Below are 22,549 nucleotides of genomic sequence, written 5' to 3' on the forward strand. Positions count from 1 at the left end.
TTTGGGGCCATTGAGCCTTCCTCGGAGAGTGCCAGTGCCCACAATAAACTACAACTCCCATGATTCCCCCAGCGCTGCGGCGAAGCAAAGCGGACCAATTATTCACTGTGTTTGCGGCCATTGAGCCTTCTCTGTGAGAGAATCCCAGTGCCCACAATAAACTACAACTCCCATGGTTCCCTATTGCTGAGGCAAACGGCCACAAAGTGCATCGTTTCTTCAGTGCGTTTTAGGCCATTGAGCCTTCCTCGGCCAGAGTGCCAATGCTCACAAACTACAACTCCCATGATTCAAAGCGAATAAGTTCTTAGGCGTTTTGCGCCATTGAACCTTCTGTCAGTTCCAGTGCTCACAATAAACTACAGTTCCCATGATGCCCCGGCGCTGAGGAGAGGCAGCTGGGTTATTTCTTCAGTGTGTTTTGGGCCATTGAGCCTTCTCTGCCTCAGTGTTCCAGTGCCACAATAAACTACAACTCCCATGATTCCCCGGCGCTGAGGCAAAGCAAGCAGCCTCAGAGTGCATCATTTCTTCAGTGTGTTTTGGTGCAAAGAAAAGGAGAAGGAGACACCCTTTAGGGCAGTGGTTTCCAAACTGTGCCCTTTAAGGGACCTAGGACTTCAGCTCCCAGAATCCCACACTATTGGCCAACATGGCTGAGGCTTCTGGGAGTTGAAGTCCAAGAGGTTAAATATAACCTATACTAGTATCCTATAAGCTCTCTCTCGCTATATATATATATATATATATATATATATATATATATATATATCTTACATATCTTACATATCTTTCTTTAAAATCTCATATATCCATCTCATCTATATTTTATATATCTTGCATTCCTCTCTTATCTATATCTATCCCTTATCTATATTTCTTATATATCTATCTCTCTTATCTGTACCTATTATGTTACCTTCTTGCGTGTCCCTAAATCTTATTTATGGCGACCCTATCATACAGTTTTCTTGACCAGATTTGTTCAGAGGTTTGTCATGACCTTCCTTTGAGGCCGAGAGAGTGTGACTTACAGAAGGTCACCCAGTGGGTTTATGTGGCCGAGCCAGGATTCAAACCCTGGTCCTTCAGAGTCTTAGTCCAGCATTCAGAGGCCTGCCAGAGACTTCATTGCACCTTAAGAAGGAAAACCCAGACTTTCCAGCCCAATGGCTGCGATGAACCAACCAACGCTAGAGGTTGCTGCAGACCACGAATGCTGGATGCAGCTGGAGCTCCCTTGCAATCATCTGATTAGCAACACATTTCTTCTCCATTTCATCCCTAGAACAAAATGGGGGACCTGCGCACACTAAGAACAAGGAAAAGGGTTAAAAACCGAGAGAACGAAGGCCTAAAATCTAAGAAACGGAAGTGTTGTCAGACATGTTCATACAAGAATTTGTCCAAATATATACATTGTGTTGAAGGAGACCAAGGTTCAAATCCCTTCTCAATCATGGACCTTGGGCAAGCAAGTCACAGCGGTGCTCTGGAAGATTTGTTACTTTATGTTATGTGATACTTGTTTATTTGTATATATGTATGCTTGTATGTATGTATTTGTGTACGCATGTTTATTTTTACTGTAATAATACAATAGCATGTTTCATTATATCCCAAACCCTCCCATCCACAATACAATTAAATTACTGGACTGTTGTTGAAAGCTTTGGAGCGGCGGTTCCCAAACGTCCAGATGTTTTGGACTCCATCTCCCAGCATCCTTGACTCTTGGCCAAGCTGGCTGAGGCTTCTGGGAGTCGAAGTCCAAAACACCTGGAGGACCAAAGTTTGGGAATCCCTGCTTTTTGGAGGAAATCTGAGCAGTCAACACAACAACAACAACAACAACAACAACAACAGGAATCCATGTGTTTCAATGCATTTATTAAATCCTTACAAAACAGAATACAAAAAATTCTGGCATCAACAAGGTTGTTACAAAGGAAACAGTTCCATCAAGCTGTATCAGTTCACCTGATACATAATAAAGTGCTTGTTTTTTATTTGTTTGTTTGTTTTTGTTTCTTTTTTTAAGGTTTTTTTATTTTTGTTTTTAAAGTTGTTGTTATTTCTTCCTCCCTTCCTCGCTTCCAAAACCAGCCTCTTTTGCGGAGGATTCTTCCGCCCCTGAAAAGATGACTTTTCGCGTCACAAAAACACAAAACCCTTTGGCAGTCCTTTTTCTTCTTCTTCTTCTCCTGGACTGATTTTATCCCCCCATTTTTTTTCTCCTTTTTTCTTTTAAAAAGAAAACAAAATAAAACGTTTCACAGTAAAAAAAAAACAACAAAAACGTTACTAACCAGTCCTAATCAGACTTTTAAACCGAGGAAAGGAAGAGAGGAGGAGGGCGTCGAATCGAAGCGGCGTCGAGACGTTCGTTCCCCAAATCCTTCCCCGAACTTGCAGCTAATAAAAACTCGTGGAGGTAAATTAAAAATAAAAGAGAGCATATTCCAAGACAGACAAGATTTTCATTAGGAGGAATAAAAGGGAGAACACTTTGGCAAGGGTTAATGTTTCAAAGAAATATCGGGTGGCTAAATAAACCAAACCAAAGATGGAAAGCTACCTTGAGAGAGAGAGAGAGAGAGAGTCTGATAAGATGCCAAAGGTCTGTGTTCGAGGAGTTCCCACCTCATCCAGAGAATCAGGACTAGTAACTTGAAACTGAGTTTAATTCCCCCCCCCCCCCCCCCAGTTTCCAAACAGGAGGAATTGTGTGTAACAAGGGCACTAGTTTGCAATTCTCCAATACGGAGGATTCGCACACATATTCGTGAAAAGGTAAGTCTAGACAATCTTCGGCTATGGAAGATACTCGGAGAAAAAGGAATTAATTAAAGAAAGAAGGTTTCATCTCTATATCCAGAGGTGAGGAATCTAAGCACCGCTACATTTTGGTCTCTCACACACACAAAAATATAGGTTTAGGGGGCAGGAAAAAGGAAAAATTCAAGGGCCGCACGGAGGAAATATCCTACTCACGTCCCGGGAATAAAAGCGTTTTCAATACGCATACACACACACACACAAAACTGGATCACTGAGATACATCCCTGAAGGCTAAATACTGCAAACCCAGGATCTGAAAGAAGGGAGAATCGCCATCAGTCGAAACAAACCCGTCGCTTTCAATGGGATTTACAAGCCAAGATGTCGGGTTTTCACAGTACTAGAGTTCATCCCTTCCCCAACAGCAGGGTCCCATTTCTCAAGAGCTCAGAAAAAGTTACATTTTTGGACCACAAGTCCCGGCGTTTCCCATGCTGGCCATGGGATTCTGGGACTTGTAGCACAAGGACATTTTTGGAAAGCTCTCTCCATTTATGCCTGAATTGGACTTTGAGGTTTTGGGAGGGGAAGCATCCCTAAGGTGGCTTCTCCGTCACACTGTCCCTCTTCAACCTACACAAGCCATAAAAAGGGCAAGATCATGAGTCTCTCAACTAATTCTCCACCAAAATTGATACACTGGGTTGCTGTGTATTTTCTTTTTTAAAAAAACCCAAATTCATTGATTTTTGGAGGCCATGGTCCTGACACGCTGTATCCGCATCCAACCGAATAGCGTTGGACAGTGGAAAGAGGATAAAAGCGACTTTGGAGCAAGATCATGTGCTAAAATCATGCCGACAGGAAATCTTCTTTGGGAAGAAGACCCGAAAAGCAGATTAGCATCTCTTACTGACCATTCAATGCAGAAACAAAAAAACAACCATGCCCATGGGGAGTCTACAACCAAAGGCATAGGATCAAGAAGGAACCAGAACAACATGCAGTCCTTCCCTTTCCCAAAATTAGATGGCAAACCCAAGGTGGAAGGAAAGAAGAAAATCCCAAAGAAGACCATCTCCTCCTTTGGCAATACAGCACTGGGCTCCCAGTGACCTTCCATTGCTGAAACGATTCACAGAACTTGTTTCTGTGGCAGACTCAGCAGCAAAAGGAAAGCAGGTTTTCCTATCTATCTGCAGCTGTCAAACTTCCCATTCCCCCCGCCTTCAAATGTGCAGGCTATTTTTTTACAAACGCATACACCCGACCCCAAAAAATGCAGGCACAAGCCAACCTATCAATCCAATATCTTGAGAATTATTAAATCATTTCCCGACCCAGGTTACTTACCCTGGGATCCCAATCTAGCACTTCCATGAGGTCTGAAATTCAAGTTCTGTGCTTTGGGAGAACCCCAAATTGAATAGGTTTCTCCGTTTTTTCAAACCAATGGCAGCGACCAGGCGCTGCAAACAGTAGTCCACGCCTGACATCAAAACTGGGTCTAGAGGCTTTCACTTCTTGACCAAAAACAATCAGAGGTGTCCCCAACAAACTGAAAAAGCAAAAGTGATTTAAAAGCTGTAACCTGCAGCTTTCCCTGACAGAAAGGCATCCCGATTCAACAGTACGTAGTTCAAGTATTTCTTCCCATAAGACTACGGTCTATATCTGATAACTAAATGCATTACACAAAGTTCTCTTAATAGAAAAACAACCTCTTTAGTGATTCAGACCGTTCCGCTTCGAGGTGCTCTCGGATTCACAGACCACTCTGCACCTCCCAAAGTTCAGTCGGCACCCCTTGCCCTGCAAAAAAGGGCATTTGATGGGTAAGATTGCATGGATATACAAAAGAAACAGACAACAGACCGATTGGGGGAGGAACCCAGCTGTCGGCGAGGGCACAAAATTATCCAAAGTAGAAAAAGGTGAGGGTTTAAGCACAGCCAAACTACTTTACAGCCCCCTTACTTTATCAGAATGGCCTCACACAGCCATTAAGATATCCGAAAACGTTATATGCAATATTGCCACCCCAAACAGCTATTGCATAGTACTGTTAAATCTTTTCTCAGAGAAAAGAATGGTTCTCGAAATCACAAAACAACAGTTCAAGATGTGCAAAGGAGGTTTTGCCTCCCAGTCGGAAAGCCCTTGTAGCTGCAATCCCCTCCAAAGGCCTCGGGGAATTCTTCGGAGAAGATCCGAAAGAGAAAACAAGAACAATGCCCAGGATGCCAAAAGGAGAACAGATCCACGGGAAAAAATGTGAAGCTGACCTAGGCATTACCGTCTAGTAAGTTCAGCACTTCAGATATGCACCGCAAACCACCTCAAGTTTGAAAATTACCTCCCTAACAAGTCTGGGATACACGTAAAGTCCTCCTTCAAAGCTACTCCGTCTCAGGTTTACTCAGAAGTAAGACCAACAGTTTCAGCAAGATTCCTCTATCCATGCCGTGACAAACTTGATTTGCCAGTCAACAAATCTGCAGAGATACAGCACACATATTTATCAAGAAGAAACGGGGACCACAGCATGAAAAGAAGGGTACAAAGAGCAGAAACAAGGCGACAAAATAAGAACATTTCAGAAGAAGAGAGATGTCCTTATGCTGTTTTCCTCCACTCCATTTTGAGGACTGCGCTAAAGGCAAACGGGGGAGCAATAAGGGGCCAATTGTGCCAGGAAAGTGGTCTGCTAAAATCCACCTCACAAATGGCTACTGTCAACCGATCTCAAGCTATGCTGAGCCCTGACACCATGGTCAGATATGCGCATGCACAACCTATGGCCAAAAATCAATTTCCAGCAACTACTGCGATGCTAGGTTGGCTATTCCATGTTGCACGGCGCACACCTCCATCCTGCGCATATGCAGCACAGTTAATGTGACCAAGGTCCAGGCAGAAAGAGACAGGACACGCTGCAACACACACAAAGCAAACTAGATGCCTGTGCTGTCCATGTTGTGAGATTATTGTGATGGGTGCTTTTAATAGTTAAGGGAACAGTTTGAAATCTTCAGTATGATTCAGAAAGTTTCCATTTCAAATGGGAACCAGCGAACAAGGGACAGCTGGCAGCCAGTTTAATATCTCACAGTGCGTTCGATATCCCTGACACATAATTTCCTCCTCCAAAGCTACTCAGGAGTAAGCCCAAAGGATTCAGCAAAATCCATGCCATGGCATATTTGATTTACCCAAATATTGTTCCATGGCAGTGTAGGACGTTACATTTTAAAGCTCCAAATCCTACCTGCCCAGTATTTGTAGGGAAACTTTGGGGGAGAAGCAAGGAAACTGCATTCCAAATGGGCATTTTTGGGACTACAAGGGAGACTGCATGCCCACACTGTTCCTAGGCTTAAAGGGACTGAGAAAAGCCACTGAGAACAAGCCAAGATTATCTCAAAACAACCTAGCCCTGAGCCACATTCAACTTCACTTCTCTTGCTTAAATCTTTGGGGGCTAGTCTTCTTCTTATTGCACCGTCAGTAAAAACCACAACCAAAACCAGTTTCATTTATGTTAGCTCAGGGGCAAGCATAGTCCAGCCTTTCCAAAGCTCTTGGACTGCAACTCCCATCATCAATCCAAGCCAAAGATAAGGACTGCTGGGAGTGACAGTCCAACAATATAAGAAGGGTCCAACGATTTACACCGGCGCTGCTTCAGTTCCTCAAGCTCTGACACCATCTTGCCCCCTCTTTCGTTTCGGATTTTGCGTTTTGGAAAGAAATTAGGACTACGTTGTCCCTGCATTGGTAAAAACCGATCCAGGGGTCCTTCCACACAACAGAGTTGTAGCACTATGATTCCTGGGATTTGCAGTTTAGGGAGGGGTATATTAAAATTCTCAGCCCAAGAGATCTAGGTTCTCAAGAAACTACAAATCCTGGGATGCCACAAACGGCAACTGCAGCAGTTAAAGTGGAACAACAGCACTACAAAACTGTGTGGTGTGAAAGGGATCCCAGTTTATCACCGCAAAAATACAAAATGCATCCAGTTTAACAACTTGCCTATCTCTCCTTTTCCAGTGTTTTAACTTTTTAAGAAAGTTTTTCTGATCTCTTCCACACAACTAAAGGATCCCGCACCATCTCAGATAAATTCCCCCGCTGCTTACAAATATTGTTTCTCAAGCCTTCGGCACCTATAATTTCAAACTAACTTCACTGTCGTTTTTAAAAAATATTTTCAGCGCGTGTGTTGGGAGGATAAACATGATCCACGACACCATTTTTGTTGGTGTTCTTTCTTTTTAAACTCAACTCAAAACGAAATTAAAACGCCAAATTAGAAACCTTTTTCTAATTTGTTGCTCAACTCTTATTAAAGGACTTCCAGCCCTGAAACAGACACACGTAACACCGCAGTACATTCTAGATCTGCAACTCAACCGAGTAATGTTGCATGGTCCTTTTCGATTCCTTTCCCTCTTCTTACATAACGCCCTGCCGAGAATCGCTTTGTGGTATATTTTCCCTATTAAAAACTAGGGAAATTATTGCAGGAAGGTACTCAAACTAGCATAAAGCTCTCAGGCCACTGTTTGGTTTCAGCTCTCAGCAGAATGCTGGGATTTACAGTCTGATCGTAACAGAAAAGATACAGGACTCCCGCCTTTGCTTTTGAGTAGACCTCCCTCATTACCATCCTGCAAAAGAAGAACTGGATTTTATTTGACCATTCCCTATGCAGAACCTTTTTTAAACAACAAAATTAAGTCCTCTATAAAATCCCACTTTAGATCGGGACAAATATCGATTAAACAGGAGCTTGGGGAGATAAGATTTCCACATCCTTCCTACACAGAGTCCTTAGCAAGAAACTGAGTTACAGATCCAAGAACCAATCTGCTAACAAAAGTGCTGTAAAATTGTTGAATAGAAGGGAAAGGGAGGGGGAAAAAGATACCCAACCCGTCTTATACCTTCAGGATGTGTCCTGGATTCCAAAGGTATCTCAAATGCTCATTTTTGGTTTAGAGGCTGGTGCCACACCATAGAATTAATGCAGTTTGACACCGCTCTAACTGTCATGGCTCCATCCTATGGAATCCTGGGATCTGAATTGGTGCCACAACACTCTGACAGAGGCTAAAAACATCTCACAAAACTACAAACCCCAGAATTCCCTATGGCCGTTAAATTGGTGTCAAACTGCATTAATTCTGCAGTGTGGATGAAGCCACAGAATCCACACCAAGTTAGAAAAGAGTGCACATGAAGGGATGGGAAACATGGGGTTTCTGTGGACGTATTTGTCCCCCAAATGCACTCCAAGAAGTGTTGGGGAAAAATTTTGCACCAACTTTAGGCCTTGTCCTCCCCAAAAAAGGACCCAACCAAGGGCCTTTTCAGGCTACAGGGGGATTTAGCTATCGAAAATCCCCCCCGGAGGCCAAGTTGACCTCATCGCAACACCCAATAGTTGCCCACCATCCCTACTCTAATGCTTTCTTCTCCCCCGCAGTCCCCCGGTGCTCCCAACCCAAAACGTTAGGGATCGGAAAGAGACTAAATAAATCCACACCCTACTCTCAAAACCGCACTAACGCTGTCATTTCCCATTGCAGAATCTGCAGGTATAGAAATATTAAAGAAGGAAACGAAAGGGCGAAATCAAGAAGGAAAACTGCAATCAGAAAAATGGAACGACAGATCTTGAACATTAGAATGCTACATTAGAAAGAAAGAAAGAAAGAAAGAAAGAAAGACAGAAAGACAATTGCAGACTTCCCTCTCCCTGCCATTTTTTCACAGTACAAAGAGGAACCGACAGGAATAGAGAGAAAAAGAAAAGGAGCCTATTATTTAAACCAGGGATAGGCAAACACAGAAGTTAGGGGGGCACACCAGCCCCCCAGGAGAAATTTGGAGGGCCACCCAGATGCCCACATCCAAATTTTTTGCCCCTAAATGCCTTCCATGGGGGTATGGGTGGCCTTTTTACCATTTGCAGCTTTTTTAGCAACAGAAAATGAGTGGAAGTCACTTCCCGTTTCAAAAAAGACCTCTCTTGCACTTAAATTAAACCAGAAGGGCTAAAAGTGTCACAAAATGCCCCCCATAAACACCCAAAGAGGACATTTGGGGTTAAAAAATTGCATTTTTAAACAAAAATCTGGGTTACAGAAACACCCCTCAGAACCCTTCCTTCGATGAAAAAGGGAGGCGCGACCCATTTTATGCGAGGGGAAAAAATCAAAATTTAAATTCTTTCTTTTCTTTTTAAAACAAAACAAGTAAAAGGTAGAAGAACCCAGTTCAAATAACTGGCACTTTTTTCCAACCTAAAAATAAAATAAAATTAAAAAAACAGGGGAGGGGGAGACAGCCAGTGTTTAAAACAAGATCAGGAAACGGACGTAGAAAGAAACCTTGGAAACCAGCCAACGTGAAAAAGGGAGGGTTAGTTCTGATCTTTTTTTTTTTTCCTTTCCTTTTCTTCCTAGCTATTCAAATATAGCTTTTGTTTTAATATTGAAAAAGGAAAAAGGGAGTGAAAAAGAAAGGGAGGAAATGGAAGAAACGAATGGATGTGTACGCGGAGAAGGAAGAGTCACAGGAGTTCCCCGACGAGGACCAAAGGGGTCGTAACCAGGTGCTGGTTGGCGTCCGCTTTTGCCATGCTGGCTTTCTGCCGCCGCTTTGCCAGCTTGGACTCCGATGGTGGAGAGAGCTGCATGGAGCGTGAGGTAGCTTTGATGATGATGGGTTGTTGAGTCTCCTCGGCAGCCGCCTCCTCGTCTTCCATCAGCTGGCGGTTGACGGCGATGGCTTCGGCAGCGAAGGACGTCAGCTCTTTGGCACTGCTATTCCTGTGGCGACGGAAGAGAGGGTGAGCTTATTCCACCTGTGCATTTATTTATTTCGTTTATACCCCGCCATTCTCCCCAGTGGAACCCAAGGCAACTCACACAGAAAACCTTTACAATTACACTCACCGCTCCAGATTTGCGGCTTTGATTATTCATGGATTTGATTAATATGTTCTCTCTAGGAATATCTAGGTCCTCCAGTGCAACTCCGTGGTCAACTTTAACTAAAAGTTGCACTGAAAGACTTAAGAGATTCCTGGAGAGAATACTCTACTAGGACTTTGTAGCTCCTCCAGTGTAGTTCTATTGTCAGTATCTGTTGCACGTTCACCACAGAGTTGCACTGGAGGACCTAGAGATTCTTAGAGAGAATACTCTACTAGGCATTTGTAGCTCCTCAAACACAACTCTATGGTCAGTGTCTGTTGGATGTTGACTACAGACTTGAACTGGAGGACCCAGAGATTCCTAGAGAAGTGTCCTCTCAGGTACAAACATGGTGTTTTGTTATCTGCATTTTTTCCATATTCACGGGGGTCTTGTGCCCCTAACCCTAGCGAATATGGAGCAACAAGTGTATTATAAAATTCAAACAATTAAACATCTATATATAAAATCACATAAAATATACACAATAAAATATAATATATAGTTAAGTTAAAAACAGACTAAAAACAGACCTTGTCCCATAAAACCACTATTCACTAACCCTCCTCTCTGGCTGCATCCGCACTGCAGAAATGACCCTATTTGACAATCTTTTAACTACCATGGCTCAAGGTTATGGAAATTCTAGGAATTACAATATTTGTGGGACGTTTGGCCGTCTCTCTCAGAGAGCCTCAGTGCCACAACAAGGTACAGTTCCCAGAACAGCACAGCATTGAGCTACAGCAGTTAAAATGGTGTCAAACTGGATTGTTTCTGAGTGCAAACACAGCCTCTCACATACGCACACAGGGCTAGAATGCAGAGACATTACATTATTCTGCAAGGGAACCCTGGGTGGTGAAAGTTTGCAAGGATTTCCACTCACCTTTGTAGGATGATAGGAGTCGGAAGGGTATTGTCCGGAGCACACTAGGGGGACAAAAAAGAAACACAAAAGGGCAAGAATTACCCTCAAGTTCTTCTCTCCTGGGGTCTTTCCCCACTACACATTTGTAGCGGTGCAATTCCACTTTAACAGCCAAGGCCATTTTTTAAAGAAATGGTTGCTAGGGCTGCAAATGCAGAATTAATGTGATACCACCTGCAAGTGGCCCAGCATGGCATAGTGGTTTGGTGCTGGACTATGACTCTGGAGGTCAAGATTCAATCACCAGTGTGGTCATGAAACCCAATGTGTTGAGCAAATCGTACTCTCTTAGCCTCAGAGGGCCAAAATGGCAAGCTTCTGAACAAATATTGCCAATAAAACCCATTATAAGTTTGCCCTAAGTCAGAAATGACTTGAAGGCTCACAATAATAATTTGGATTTCTCAGCCAGACAGCTCCAGTGCCTCGCCAAACTACCAATCCCCCTTCCCTGGTTGAAAGACACTCACCCCTTGCACCCAAGGGTGCTTCAGGACTTCAGCTGCGCTCAGGCGCTTCTTGGCGTCCCTCACAAGGAGTTTCGAAATGAGATCTTTGGCTCCGAAAGAGATGTGAGCCCAGTCTTTGTCCGGGAATTCGTACTTCCCTTCCTGGATGCTTTCGAACAACATGTTCTGAAGAAGGAGAGACGGAGAGAATGCAGGTTAGGATCTAGCAACAGGTTTGTGTGCAGGAACTGGGGTACACCCATATTCCTAACCCACAGATCAAAGCCTACGACGCACCTGGCAGGCGGGACATGCTTCGCCACGGTCCCAGCCGCAGTCTGTCCCACAGTGCCCCACAAAAGGGGGGTAGCCACTTAACATGATGTAGAGAATGACCCCCAAGCTCCACAAGTCGCACCGCTTGTCGTAGATGGAAGCTTCTTCGTTGAACGCTTCCACGACTTCCGGGGCCATGTATTCTGCCGAACCGCACTGCATGGGAAGGAAGGAAGGAAGGAAGGAAGGAAGGAAGGAAAAGAGCAAAGGGCCATTAAGACACAGGCTCAAGTTTTGGTTTCTAGGGATGAATCTTTGTGGTGTGTCATGTGCCTTCAAGTCAGTTGCAACTCATGGGTTTTTTTTGGCAAGCTTTGTTCAGAGGGGGTTTGCCATTGCCATCCTAAAAGTGTGTGACTTGCCCAGGGTCACCCTCTGGATTTTATGGCCGAGTGGAGACTCGAACCCTGTTCACTAGAGTCATAGTCCAACTCTCAAGCCACCACACCACATTGGCTCTCCCTTCGGTGAATCTACACCATAGAAATAATACGGCTTGATACTGCTTTAAGTACTGTCATTTCATCTTATGGAATCCTGGGATTTGTGAAAGATTTGGGATTTGTGGTCTGACTGCTGTCTGAAACAGGAGACAGGGTGAGACGGGCAAACTGTGATCACATACACAAACACACACACACATTGCAACCCAGGGTTCACCCGGCATAAATATAGCTATACCGCCTTCCACATACAAATTCTTTCCCATAAGCAATCTAGCCAAGGAGGGAAACCAGCCAGAGAGCTATAAAGAGACCCACTGTTTCCTGGAATAAAAGAGTCACGGAGTCAAAACCAGCTCCAGATTTTAAATGATAAGAAGAATATGTTTCCAAAGATCTTAAGGTCTGGGTTGTTGTTTTTTCTCAAGAAGAAACCAAAGCTTAAGATCTTTAGACAAATAGTCTTATTACAGGCTGAGTCTTTCTTATCCAAAATACTCCAAAATGGTTTACATGGGTGGCTGAGAGAGTGACACCTTTGCTTTCTGACGATGGTTCAGCACCAAATTATTCAAAATATTGTGTATAAAATTGCCTTCAGGCTTTGTGTCTAAGGTGTATACGAAACATAAATGAATTTCATGTTTAGTCTTGGGTCCCATCTTCACGATCTCTCGCTGTTATGTGCCTTCAAGCTGTTTTCAACTCTAAAGCAAAGCTATCATGGAGTTTTCTTGGCAAGATTTGTTCATAGGGAGTTTGCCATTGCCTTTCTTGGAGGCTGAGAGAGTGTCACTCGCTCAAGGGCACGCAGTGGGTTTCCACGATCGAGCGGGGATTCAAACCCTTGCCTCCAAAGTCAAACCACTATACCACCCTGGCTCTCATGTTGTTAGGTACATGCACATATTTCAAAATCCAAAAAGGTCCAAAATCTGAAACACTTCCGGTACCAAGCGTTTTGGAGAAGGCAGACTATCTGTATTAACATTGGCTGAGATGGTACCTCAACCCACACTGCAGAATTAAACAAGCTTGGAGACCACTTTAAGTGGTGTGAATCTATCCTACAGAATCCTGGGTTTTGTAGTTTGGTGAGGTATTCAGCCCAGTCTGCCTGGTGCCTTTGCAAACTACAAATTCCACATCAAGGTTACAAATTCCACTGAGACCTAAAACCGGATTGCACCAGTGAAGTGTGTCAGGTCCTCGGATTGCATTGCGGTTGCATCAGCCATCGGAAGGAGAAATCAAACAAACAGTCACACATGGCCGAGACAAACAAAACCTGAACTATGGGGCAGGGCTCTTTAATCTGGAACTAAGCCAGTTTTGGGGAGACAAATTGGACTACATGGGGTGAGGCCACTGACTGAAATAAGCCACCGGGACAAGGCAGAGGTCAGGAATCGAGAGGCAGGGAGGTCTTCTCGGATACTGCAAAGTTTCTGAAAACCATGGATTTTATTTCATTCATGCAAAGATCCCAAGGTGTGCACAAAAAACGGGGTGTATTTGCCTTCTCTTGAATAAGCAATACTGAAAGGGAGAGCACAGCTTAGAAAAATAGCTTTTTTTTTTCCAGGTTACAGCTCCCAGGATCCCCTAAAAGCAGCAAAGACTGCACTGCCCAGAATCCCCCGTCAAATACTGTCCTTGTAAGAAAGTTCATTCATGTTTTGGGTCTTTTAAAGGGCTTGTTTTGTTATTTTTGGATTGGCTTGTGGTTCCAAATACAGACCTTTTCCCACCCCTGGCTCTTTTAAACCCAACTCAAAGCACTGTTATTTTGGGACCACACTATAGCAGCCAGATAGGTTGGGGGATTGTAATCCAAAGAGAGCTGTGGCTCCAAGCTCTGCCGGGGGATTCTGGTTACTGCAATCCAAAAAGAGCCATGGTCTTTCAGAACAAGCTTTCAGCTTTCCTGGGGAATTCTGGGTGTTGGCACCCCTACAACTGCCATGGCACCATGCTTTAGGATTATGGGATTTGCAGTTGTCTGAGCGAGTTCCCCTTCTTTGTCGGCAAGGCCACCGCAAACTACACATTCTGGGATTTCATGGGATGGAGCCATTGCAAGTTAAAACGTTAAAAAACTGCATTAATTCTGCAAAGGCAGACAAACAGATGCAGCCACCAAACGCTGCAAAACGAGGATTGCGTCTGCTTATTTATTCATTTTGAAAGGAGAGTTTCTGTGGTTATTTTTAAACACAGGAAGGGAGAGGAGTGGGCCGGAAAAAGGGGGGAGGGAGGAAGCAGACACTTTCTCCCAGCAAACGCAAAGAGAAATGCGTTGCAACGCGCCAGGCATTTATGCAAACCCAGATGCCACCAGGTGCAAATGCAAAGTGAAAAGAAAGGCCAAACAATGTCCAGGGCTTTCCTCCCCTTCCAGCCCCACAGACAAGACTCGGTCTGACCCACTTCTGCCTCCTTCCCACGTCAAAGAGGGGCGGGAGCGTGCCCAATCTGCCAGCCAATCCCCTCCGCTGTTGCTAGGGTCGGTTTTTATTTTTCGGCATTCTTCCCAAAAAGAGGAGGAGGAGAAGGGGGGAAGAGAGAAACAGCCGGGGTTGGGAAAACCAGCTGCTGCCTTTGGAAGGGAAACCACAGAAGGGAGGAAATTAAAAAGCATTATGTAACCCAAATGCAACCACCATCCTGCTAGATCTCAGCAAGTTTTGGCCGGGGGGGGTAGTGTGCCAAACAAAGGAATTCGGGGATGTCTGTGTAAGGATCTTGCATGCCAGGGCTACGCTTCAATCTAACATAGGGTGCATCTAAATTGCAGAAATAATGCCACTTTTAAGTGTGATAGTTCCATTTTATGGGAATCTGGGATTCGCAGCATTACAAGCTTTCTCTGCCAAAGAGTGCTAGGGCCTCTCCAATCTACAAACTCCAGGATTTTCTAAGATGGAGCCATGGCATTCAAGTGGGGATTTGGGGGCATCTACACTGTAGAGAGTAAAGTGGTTTGGCAACACTTTAAGCACTATAGTTCCATTTTATGGAATCCTGGGATTTGGGTGCATCTAGACTGTAGAAATTAGTGCAGTTTGACACGACTTTAAGGGCTGTAGCTCCATTTGATCGAATCCTAAGATTTGGGTGCATCTACATAATGCAGTTTGACACCGCTTTAAGTGCTATAGCTCCATTTTATGGAATCCTGGGATTTGGGTGCATCTAGACTGTAAAAATTAGTGCAGTTTGACACCACTTTAAGAGCTGTAGTTCCATCCTATGGAATGCTGCAGTTTATTGTATTGCAAAGTCTTTAGCCTCCTCTGCCCAAGAGTTCAGGTGCCTCACCAAACTACAAATCCCAAGTTTCTGTAGGAGACAGCAATGGCAGTTAAAGTGGTGTTGAAAGGCATTAGTTATCTAGTGCAGATGCACCCATTGAGGAAGAAGAGAGGATCTTGGCTCTAGTAAACAAAGGCAGGGCTAGATTTTATGCTTTAAGAGAAAACATATGAAATGGACAAATGTGGCTCCGGGTAATTGGTTTAATTTGCTGTTGCTCCCCAACCCACCCGGATTCAAATAAATCTATTATTATTATTATTATTATTATTATTATTATTATTATTATTATTATTATTGGATGAGGCAAGTAAATATGATTATCCCCTGTTTTGGGGCTTACCGGAGTGAGCAGCTCGGGGGTGGAGATGGGAGAACAGTCCCCATTGAGCTTGATCCCGCTTCCTAAATCGAAGTCACAGATTTTCACCGGGGAAACCTATCAATTGCAACCGTGAGAGAGAAAAAGAGATAGAGGTGGGAAAACCTGTTGATTTCTTTTAAAAAGAGCAAAAGAACCCAATATACTAGCAAAATTCTGACTAGTACTTGGAAGCATTTTCATTTACTTATAGACACTGATATCCCATTTTGCAGACACGGATATCACATTTTCCCTAGGCAAAGAGGGGAACTGCTCAAAGTGGCTTATAAGATAAAAGATGTAATCACGAAATTCTATTTCCAGCCATTAAAAAACAGCAGGCAAATCAATAGAAACAAATCACACACACAAAGAGAACAATCAATAAAAATTAAGCAGCTTATTATTAATGAGCCCCTTCCTTCCTAGATCTTGCAGCTCCCAAAGGGAATGCCTTCTTAAGACATAGTTAGGGAATCTCTTTTACCCCGAGAGGCGAATTCGATTTCAGAAACGTTCTCATTGGCCGTGTTGGAGGGCGGAACCAGAGGCAAAAGGGGTGGGCCCAAAAGACGACCCATGTATTATATTAAATTAAAGGGGGGGGGTGGCCATCACGCCTAAGGAAGCCAATTCAGACCCAGGTCCCTTTGCTTTAAGATATTTGGCTATTCAACCAGGGAAGCTCTTAAGTCACATTTTACCTGATTAGTACTCTCACAGAGAATATTTTCCGGCTTTAAATCTCTATGTGCTATTCCTGTTAAAACAAACAAACAAACCGTATTTTAGAGTCAGCCCTCCGTATCCACGGATTCTGCATTCACGGCTCGAATTTTCAATATTTCTAATTCCCAAAAGCAAACCTTGATTTTGCCGTTTTATATAAGGGACGCTATTTTATTACCCAACTGGACCTACTGGATATTGGGGGGCTAAAATTACTGGGAAATTCTACCGACAAGAGGCCAGATGTGAGCCCCAGTTTGTGCCCTAACCCTGAACAACTGGGCTGAATTGCTTGGTTGACTAATTGCCCCCCTAGCCCTAACCAGACTGCGTGTTTTACCCACCTTTGTTGTGCAAGAAATTAAGGGCACTGGCTATATCATGCACCACCATGCTGGCCTCCAGTTCATTGAAATGGCGCCGACGATGGATGTGAGTTAAGATGGAGCCTGGGGAGGAAGAACACAAAGGGAAAAGCCATGTTAATGAGAACCAAGCTGAGAGAAACAAAATACACAAACACAACCATTTCCTGCTCCACTTGCCTCCTCTCATCTTCTCAAACACGAGGTAGAAACGGTCCTCCTCTTCAAAGAACTCAATCAGTTCCAAGATGTTTCTAATGTCAGACACAAAGAAGAAAGAAGAAGAAAAGGCATTATAGTCAGCCCTCCACATTGGTGGTTTTGACTTCGATCATTCAGATTTGAGTAAATGTGTTCTCTCTAGGAATCTCTAGGTCCTCCGGTGCGACGCTGTGGTCAATATCCACCAGACGTTACACCAGAGGACCTATGAGTTCCAAGAGAGAACGCAAGGCATTTGTAGGTCCTCCAGCACAATTATATGGTCAACATCTCACAGACATTGACCACAGACTTATGCTGGAGGCCCTGGAGATTCCTAGAGAGAACACTTCTCTAGGCATTTGTAGGTCCTTCAGCACAGTTCTATGGTCAATGTCTGGTAGGCGTTGACTACAAGTTTGTCCTGTAGGACCTAGAGATTCCTAGGGAGAATACTTCTCTAAGATAATTGTAGGTCCTCCAGAGCAATTCTATGGTCAATGTCTGGCAGACACTAACTACAGATTTGTGCTAAAGGACCTAGAGAAGTGTCCTCAGAGGTAAGAAAACCACAGTGTTTTGTTCTTTGTGATTTTTCCACTTCCACTCGCTTACCCAGCGCATGCCAAAATCTTGCCACTTTAATCCCCCCACCAATACCTATGTCCTTGGCACTGGTAGAGCATCTCCACTTCTCGGAAGACCCGGCTTCGGATATGTCCGAGACGCTTCTCAATTATCTTTGAAAAGGGGGGACAAAAAAGGAAGAGCGAAACAGTTAAAATTGGCAACGAGTTGTGTACACTGAGCCATCAGAAAGCAAAGTTGCCACTCTCTCTGCCACCCAGGTGGACAACTGTGAAGTATTTCGGATAAGGGAGACTCAACCTGCATACCAAACAGTCTCTGTTTTGAAAAACTGCTGAGACGCACACTAAATTTAACACACTCAACATTCTAAGAGAAGCCAGCGTGGTCCAATGGTTTGAGCATTGGACTATGACTCTGGAGACCTGGGCTTGAATCCCAGCTTAACCACTGAAGCCCATTGGAAGACTTAGGGTAAGTCACTCTCTCTCCAACTTAGAATTCATGCCATGCCATGTTACCATGGCAGTTAAAACAGAATTATAGTGCTATAATTATGTCGTGTGAATGGGTCCCATCTGCAGAATGATTGTTTAAAAATATGGGGGTGGTGATGGTCAAATATTGAAACTTTGCAGGAAAAATACATGTTTCCATGCTGGGAAGTTTTCAGCAGAAAATCTCCTAACTTTTTTAGGCTGGCAAGTCTCTCCGGAGGCTGTTTCTCCACCCAATCTTGTTTTGACCTCTTTTGTCCACTCCACATTTCTAAGATGTTTGGAACAAGACATTTCCAGTCTTGTCGGGGTAAGAGGAGTTCAAGCCTTTGAATTGGAGCAACCAGACAACTGACTGGAAAAACCAGCCATAAATTTTGGATCGCAAAATTGTCCCCTCAACCTCTCCAAAAGTCCATGTTTCCTCCCACTCCAAGTCACAGAAAAACTATTGTCTCTTTGGGAATCAAGGAACAGTTGGTCTTTTTGCAGCTGTTCCTTTTCTCTTTCTTTAAACTGCAATTGGCACAGAGATTTTGGGACTTTTCCAGGACCGTCTCATTCGTTCACCCCATGAACTCCAAGCAAGAATTCAGTTCAGACCCTAAGAAGCAAGTAGCAATAAAGAAATAAATGCATCCTTGCTTTATCACAAAACAATGCCAACGCTTGCTTATGATCAATCAGTCGATTATGGTCACAACTAGCACAACTCTTGCTTATCAGATTAGAGGTGTGTGGGAGAGAACCCGGTTTATGGATTTCCAGACAAGTTTTGTAGGGTGAAGAATTAAGATTATTTTCAGACACCCAGTCTCTGGTATTATGAGTTTATTTAGGAAAGGGCAAGCGATTCAGATTATTTTTTAATAACCCAATCTCTTGTATATTGAGGGGTTTCGTTTTGTTTTGTTGCAAAGTTGGATTATTAGTTGGATAATTAGATAATTTCTGCCTCTTTAGCACATGGAATTTTTTTTGCATGGGGTTGAGAATTAGATTTCCAGACCCCAAATCTCTTGCACATGACTTTTCTGGACAGTGGATAATTCAATTTATGGAGCTCCAGACTCTCGTATGAATGCTGGGGAGGAAGAGAAGTGAATTAGATTATTTACACAGCAAGAGGGGCAGAGACAGAGATTCTCTTACAAAAACCCTTTTCTGGGGTAGACTGTCAGGTGGTATCCAGATGGATTGAAAAGTCCCAGATTTTGTTCCTGTTCTTACTCATTTTAAATTGGTTAAAATAAAAACCTGGTATCTAAAGCCTCTGATCCTACACTGGGAGCTGATGGAAAATATAATGAGATAAACCCCAGGCGTACGGATCTCCAAAACAAAATGGGAACTGAATCTGGGTATTTTCAGGATGCACCCTTGAAGATGATTTGTGGCGCTCTGGGCTCCTAGTTGTGTTTTTTGAGTTGCCTCTCTTTCTTTGCAGCCCAAGACAAAAAGAAAGAACGGCTGTCTCCTTCAGTGGCTCTCCCCTTCTGCCAGTAATTTTTTCTTCTGCAAAGTCCCTGGAGAGACGCCAAAAACAGTGGGCCGAAGCAGCTGTTCCTCTCCTCCCTGCTGCCCACGGAGGTCACAACCTTGCCACCTCCGTTCTCATTGCCCCTCCTTGGCCGCCTGATTTCACAACCATTTTTTGGGGGGGTTGTTCCCCACAACACCACATCTGCGCAAAACAGATGCCGGAGAGGCTTCCAGGATCTTCCTGGGTTTGTGTGGCTGTTAGGACATGCCAGAAGGAATAGGGTCTCTTCTAAAAAAATAAACCAAGGATCAAATTGGAAAGCTGAGGCTGCAAAGAATCTGCAAGGCAAAAAGCGACAACAGTTTGGGCTGCTCCATCACACCACGGCCTCCCTCTCGTATGTTTTCAGAACACATCTCAAGGGTTTTTAATGAGCTGCATGCCCCTTATCCGAAATGCCCTGGGACCAGAAGTCTTCTGGATGCTTTCCCGGATTTTGGAACATTACATAATGAGATATCTTGGAGATGGGACTCAAGTCTAAACACGAAATGTCTCATATACACCTTACACACATAGCCTGGAGATAAGTTTATACACAATAATTTCGTGCATGAACAGAGTCTGTGTACATTGCACGATCAGAAAAGCAAAGGTGCCACTATATTTCCCACCCATGTGGATATTTTGGATTTTGAAGTAATTCAAGATAAAGGAGACCCAACCTGTATTTTACTCCATTTTGCTCTCTTCACTAAGTTTGGGCCCCCCGGGAAAAGCTAGCATCTCAGGAAACGAGCTCGACTTGAGGGAAGCGTTTGTTGTCAAGTGTATTTGAGCATTTGAAATTGATTTCCGCCAGACGCGCACACAAAGCCACCCCAAAGCAGTACGCTCCATTCTGCAACACGCCTCCCATTTTGACACACTTCTCTATCAAGAAGTGTGAGCAGATGGGCAGCTATTGATCCATGCAAGACTGTGGGGCAGGCAGCCCAGTCCTGATTTAGAAGGAAGGAGTTAAAGCAGAAGAAACCAAACTTTAAAAAATAACCCTCAAGGAAACAAACTGAGACAGCGTTAGGTTCACCAGGTTCACGTAAAGAGTGAAAATTCACGCTCTATTTCCTGCCTCTCACTTCTCTAAATTCAGGCAGAGGTTGGGTTAAAGTCAAGAAGAGAGAACAGCCTCCACCCGTGCACCAAAAAGTCATGTTTTTCTAAGATACCATTTGCAGCCATAGCAGTGAACCCACTGCACCTAATGGCTACGTAATTCAACCAAGGCCTGCAAAAGGGAGTCAGTGGCCGGGCTGTATAGTTATTTTTATGCATTATGACCTTCTGACAACAACAGAAGCCACTCAGCAACCCTGCAAGGTAGGGCAGGAAGGATCACTGTGATGCCAAGGACCCAAACGCCATCCAATTCTCTTTGGCCTCAACTCTGTAACGCTAAAGACCTGGATCAAGAATAGAACATTTCCTCTACCCAACTGGGTTAAAACAAAAACGAAAAGGCACTCAAACCGCCACCCTCTTACCCTCATTTCCAGACTGCAAATGCAAGGCAGTCTAGAAAGACCGACCGGCTTATTTACAAAGATGGATTAAGGTCAGGATGAACAAGAGCGGAGGTAAAACAAGAGGAAGACAACAGCCAGCCAGTTAGGAATGCCACTTCTCAAAATCCACTTGCGTTCATGGAGCAAACTTGACCCTCTCCCAACTCCACAAGACTGCTCTGCATTTGGCCAAGTGAGACCCCTTTGCAACGCCTCAGGGCTCCCAATTTGAGAGATCATGACTTAAAGAAAGAAAATCCTAGAGTTGGGAGAGACCCTCAAGGGACATCCAGTCCAACCCAAAAGACACCATCAAAGCACAACCAAAGAAAAAGAAGAAGTGTGGGAAAGAGAGGAGAGGAGGAAAAGATAAAGAAAGCAGGCAGTATGCGCAGACAGCAAGAGAGACCTTGTCCAAGTTGCAAAGATTTTCACTGGCTTGTCAGCAGCCCAAAACCTGTCTAGAAATTGTTATCTGATGATCTCCCATACCAATCTTGGCCTACCACAAAACCATTCTTGCAGAGGCCAAAAAAGCTGGGACTTTCCTCCCACATGCATAGGCTAACCTTTGGGTCTGCGGCTTTGCCGGAAACAAGGAACAGCCCCAGGTTCCCAGGACAAATATACCGTATGTACACAACTATAAGTCGACTTCATATATAAGTCAAGGGCAAGTTTTGAGGCCAAAATCATGGATTTTGCTATGACCCATGGCGAGGGTAAAACTGAGGAGCATTCAGCAAATTATCTGAAGGATGAAGCAAAGCAAAACAACATCAAAGAACTTAACAAAATTCCAGCTTACTCTTAAGGCTGGATGGATGAGAGAGTAGAGGGAGTCAGTGCTTCCAGAACTGATTATACTCCTGTTTTTCACCAGGGGATGTTTCCTTCTTTTAAATAAGAGTTAAGATACACTACGTACTTTGACCCATGGATAAGCAGACTCAGGTTGTTTGGGTCATTTTTTTTTGCCCCAAATTTCTAGACTTATACATGAGTATATACAGTATATATACAGTCAGCCCTTCTTATCCAGAGATTTTTTTTTATCCAAGGATTCAAGCAACCATGGCTTGAAAATGCTTCAAAAATATATAAATTCCAGAAAGCAAATCTTAATTTTACCATTTTATATATTTTCTATGACATTGTACTGAATGGGACTTGAGCATCAACGGATTTTGTTATCCACGGGGGGGGGGGGGTGTCCAGGAACCAAACCCCAGCGGAAAACAAGGGCCCACACACACACACACAGATATTTTGCTCTCCTTTTCAGATAGATGTTGCCACCGACCAAACACATACCTTCACTGCATACTCCTTATTGGTAATGAGGTTAACACAGGCCTGGACTTTTGCGTGTGCTCCTTCGCCAAGGACTTCTTCTTTGAGCTGGTAAACATCTGAAGATTGGAGGGCAGAGAGAAAGAAAAATGGAAAGACCTCAGTAAAGGGAGCACAAGCTGATGGGTTCCTCTTAACCTTCTGCACAGCAAACATTCACAGC

At 43.9% G+C, this 22,549-nt stretch overlaps 1 protein-coding gene across 1 annotated transcript in view; it reads right to left on the reverse strand.

The window, feature by feature from the left end:
- Positions 1-1,869: 1,869 nt before the first annotated feature.
- MKNK2 (MAPK interacting serine/threonine kinase 2) overlaps positions 1,870-22,549 on the reverse strand; it is a 29,557-nt gene continuing 8,877 nt past the window's right edge. The window contains exons 5-14 of the mRNA XM_089535517.1: positions 22,348-22,445; positions 17,561-17,640; positions 16,880-16,953; positions 16,679-16,783; positions 16,310-16,365; positions 15,585-15,680; positions 11,445-11,639; positions 11,169-11,333; positions 10,657-10,700; positions 1,870-9,620 (exon numbers count right to left, since the gene is read on the reverse strand). Of these exons, the coding sequence (XP_089391643.1) occupies positions 9,362-9,620; positions 10,657-10,700; positions 11,169-11,333; positions 11,445-11,639; positions 15,585-15,680; positions 16,310-16,365; positions 16,679-16,783; positions 16,880-16,953; positions 17,561-17,640; positions 22,348-22,445 (1,172 nt within the window). The 3' untranslated portion in view covers positions 1,870-9,361. The remainder of the gene's footprint in view (positions 9,621-10,656; positions 10,701-11,168; positions 11,334-11,444; positions 11,640-15,584; positions 15,681-16,309; positions 16,366-16,678; positions 16,784-16,879; positions 16,954-17,560; positions 17,641-22,347; positions 22,446-22,549) is intronic.

This window comes from Sceloporus occidentalis, unplaced genomic scaffold (genome assembly GCF_023333645.1).
Source record: "Sceloporus occidentalis isolate IW3139 unplaced genomic scaffold, rSceOcc1.0.p SCAF_8, whole genome shotgun sequence".
Lineage (NCBI taxonomy): Eukaryota > Metazoa > Chordata > Lepidosauria > Squamata > Phrynosomatidae > Sceloporus > Sceloporus occidentalis.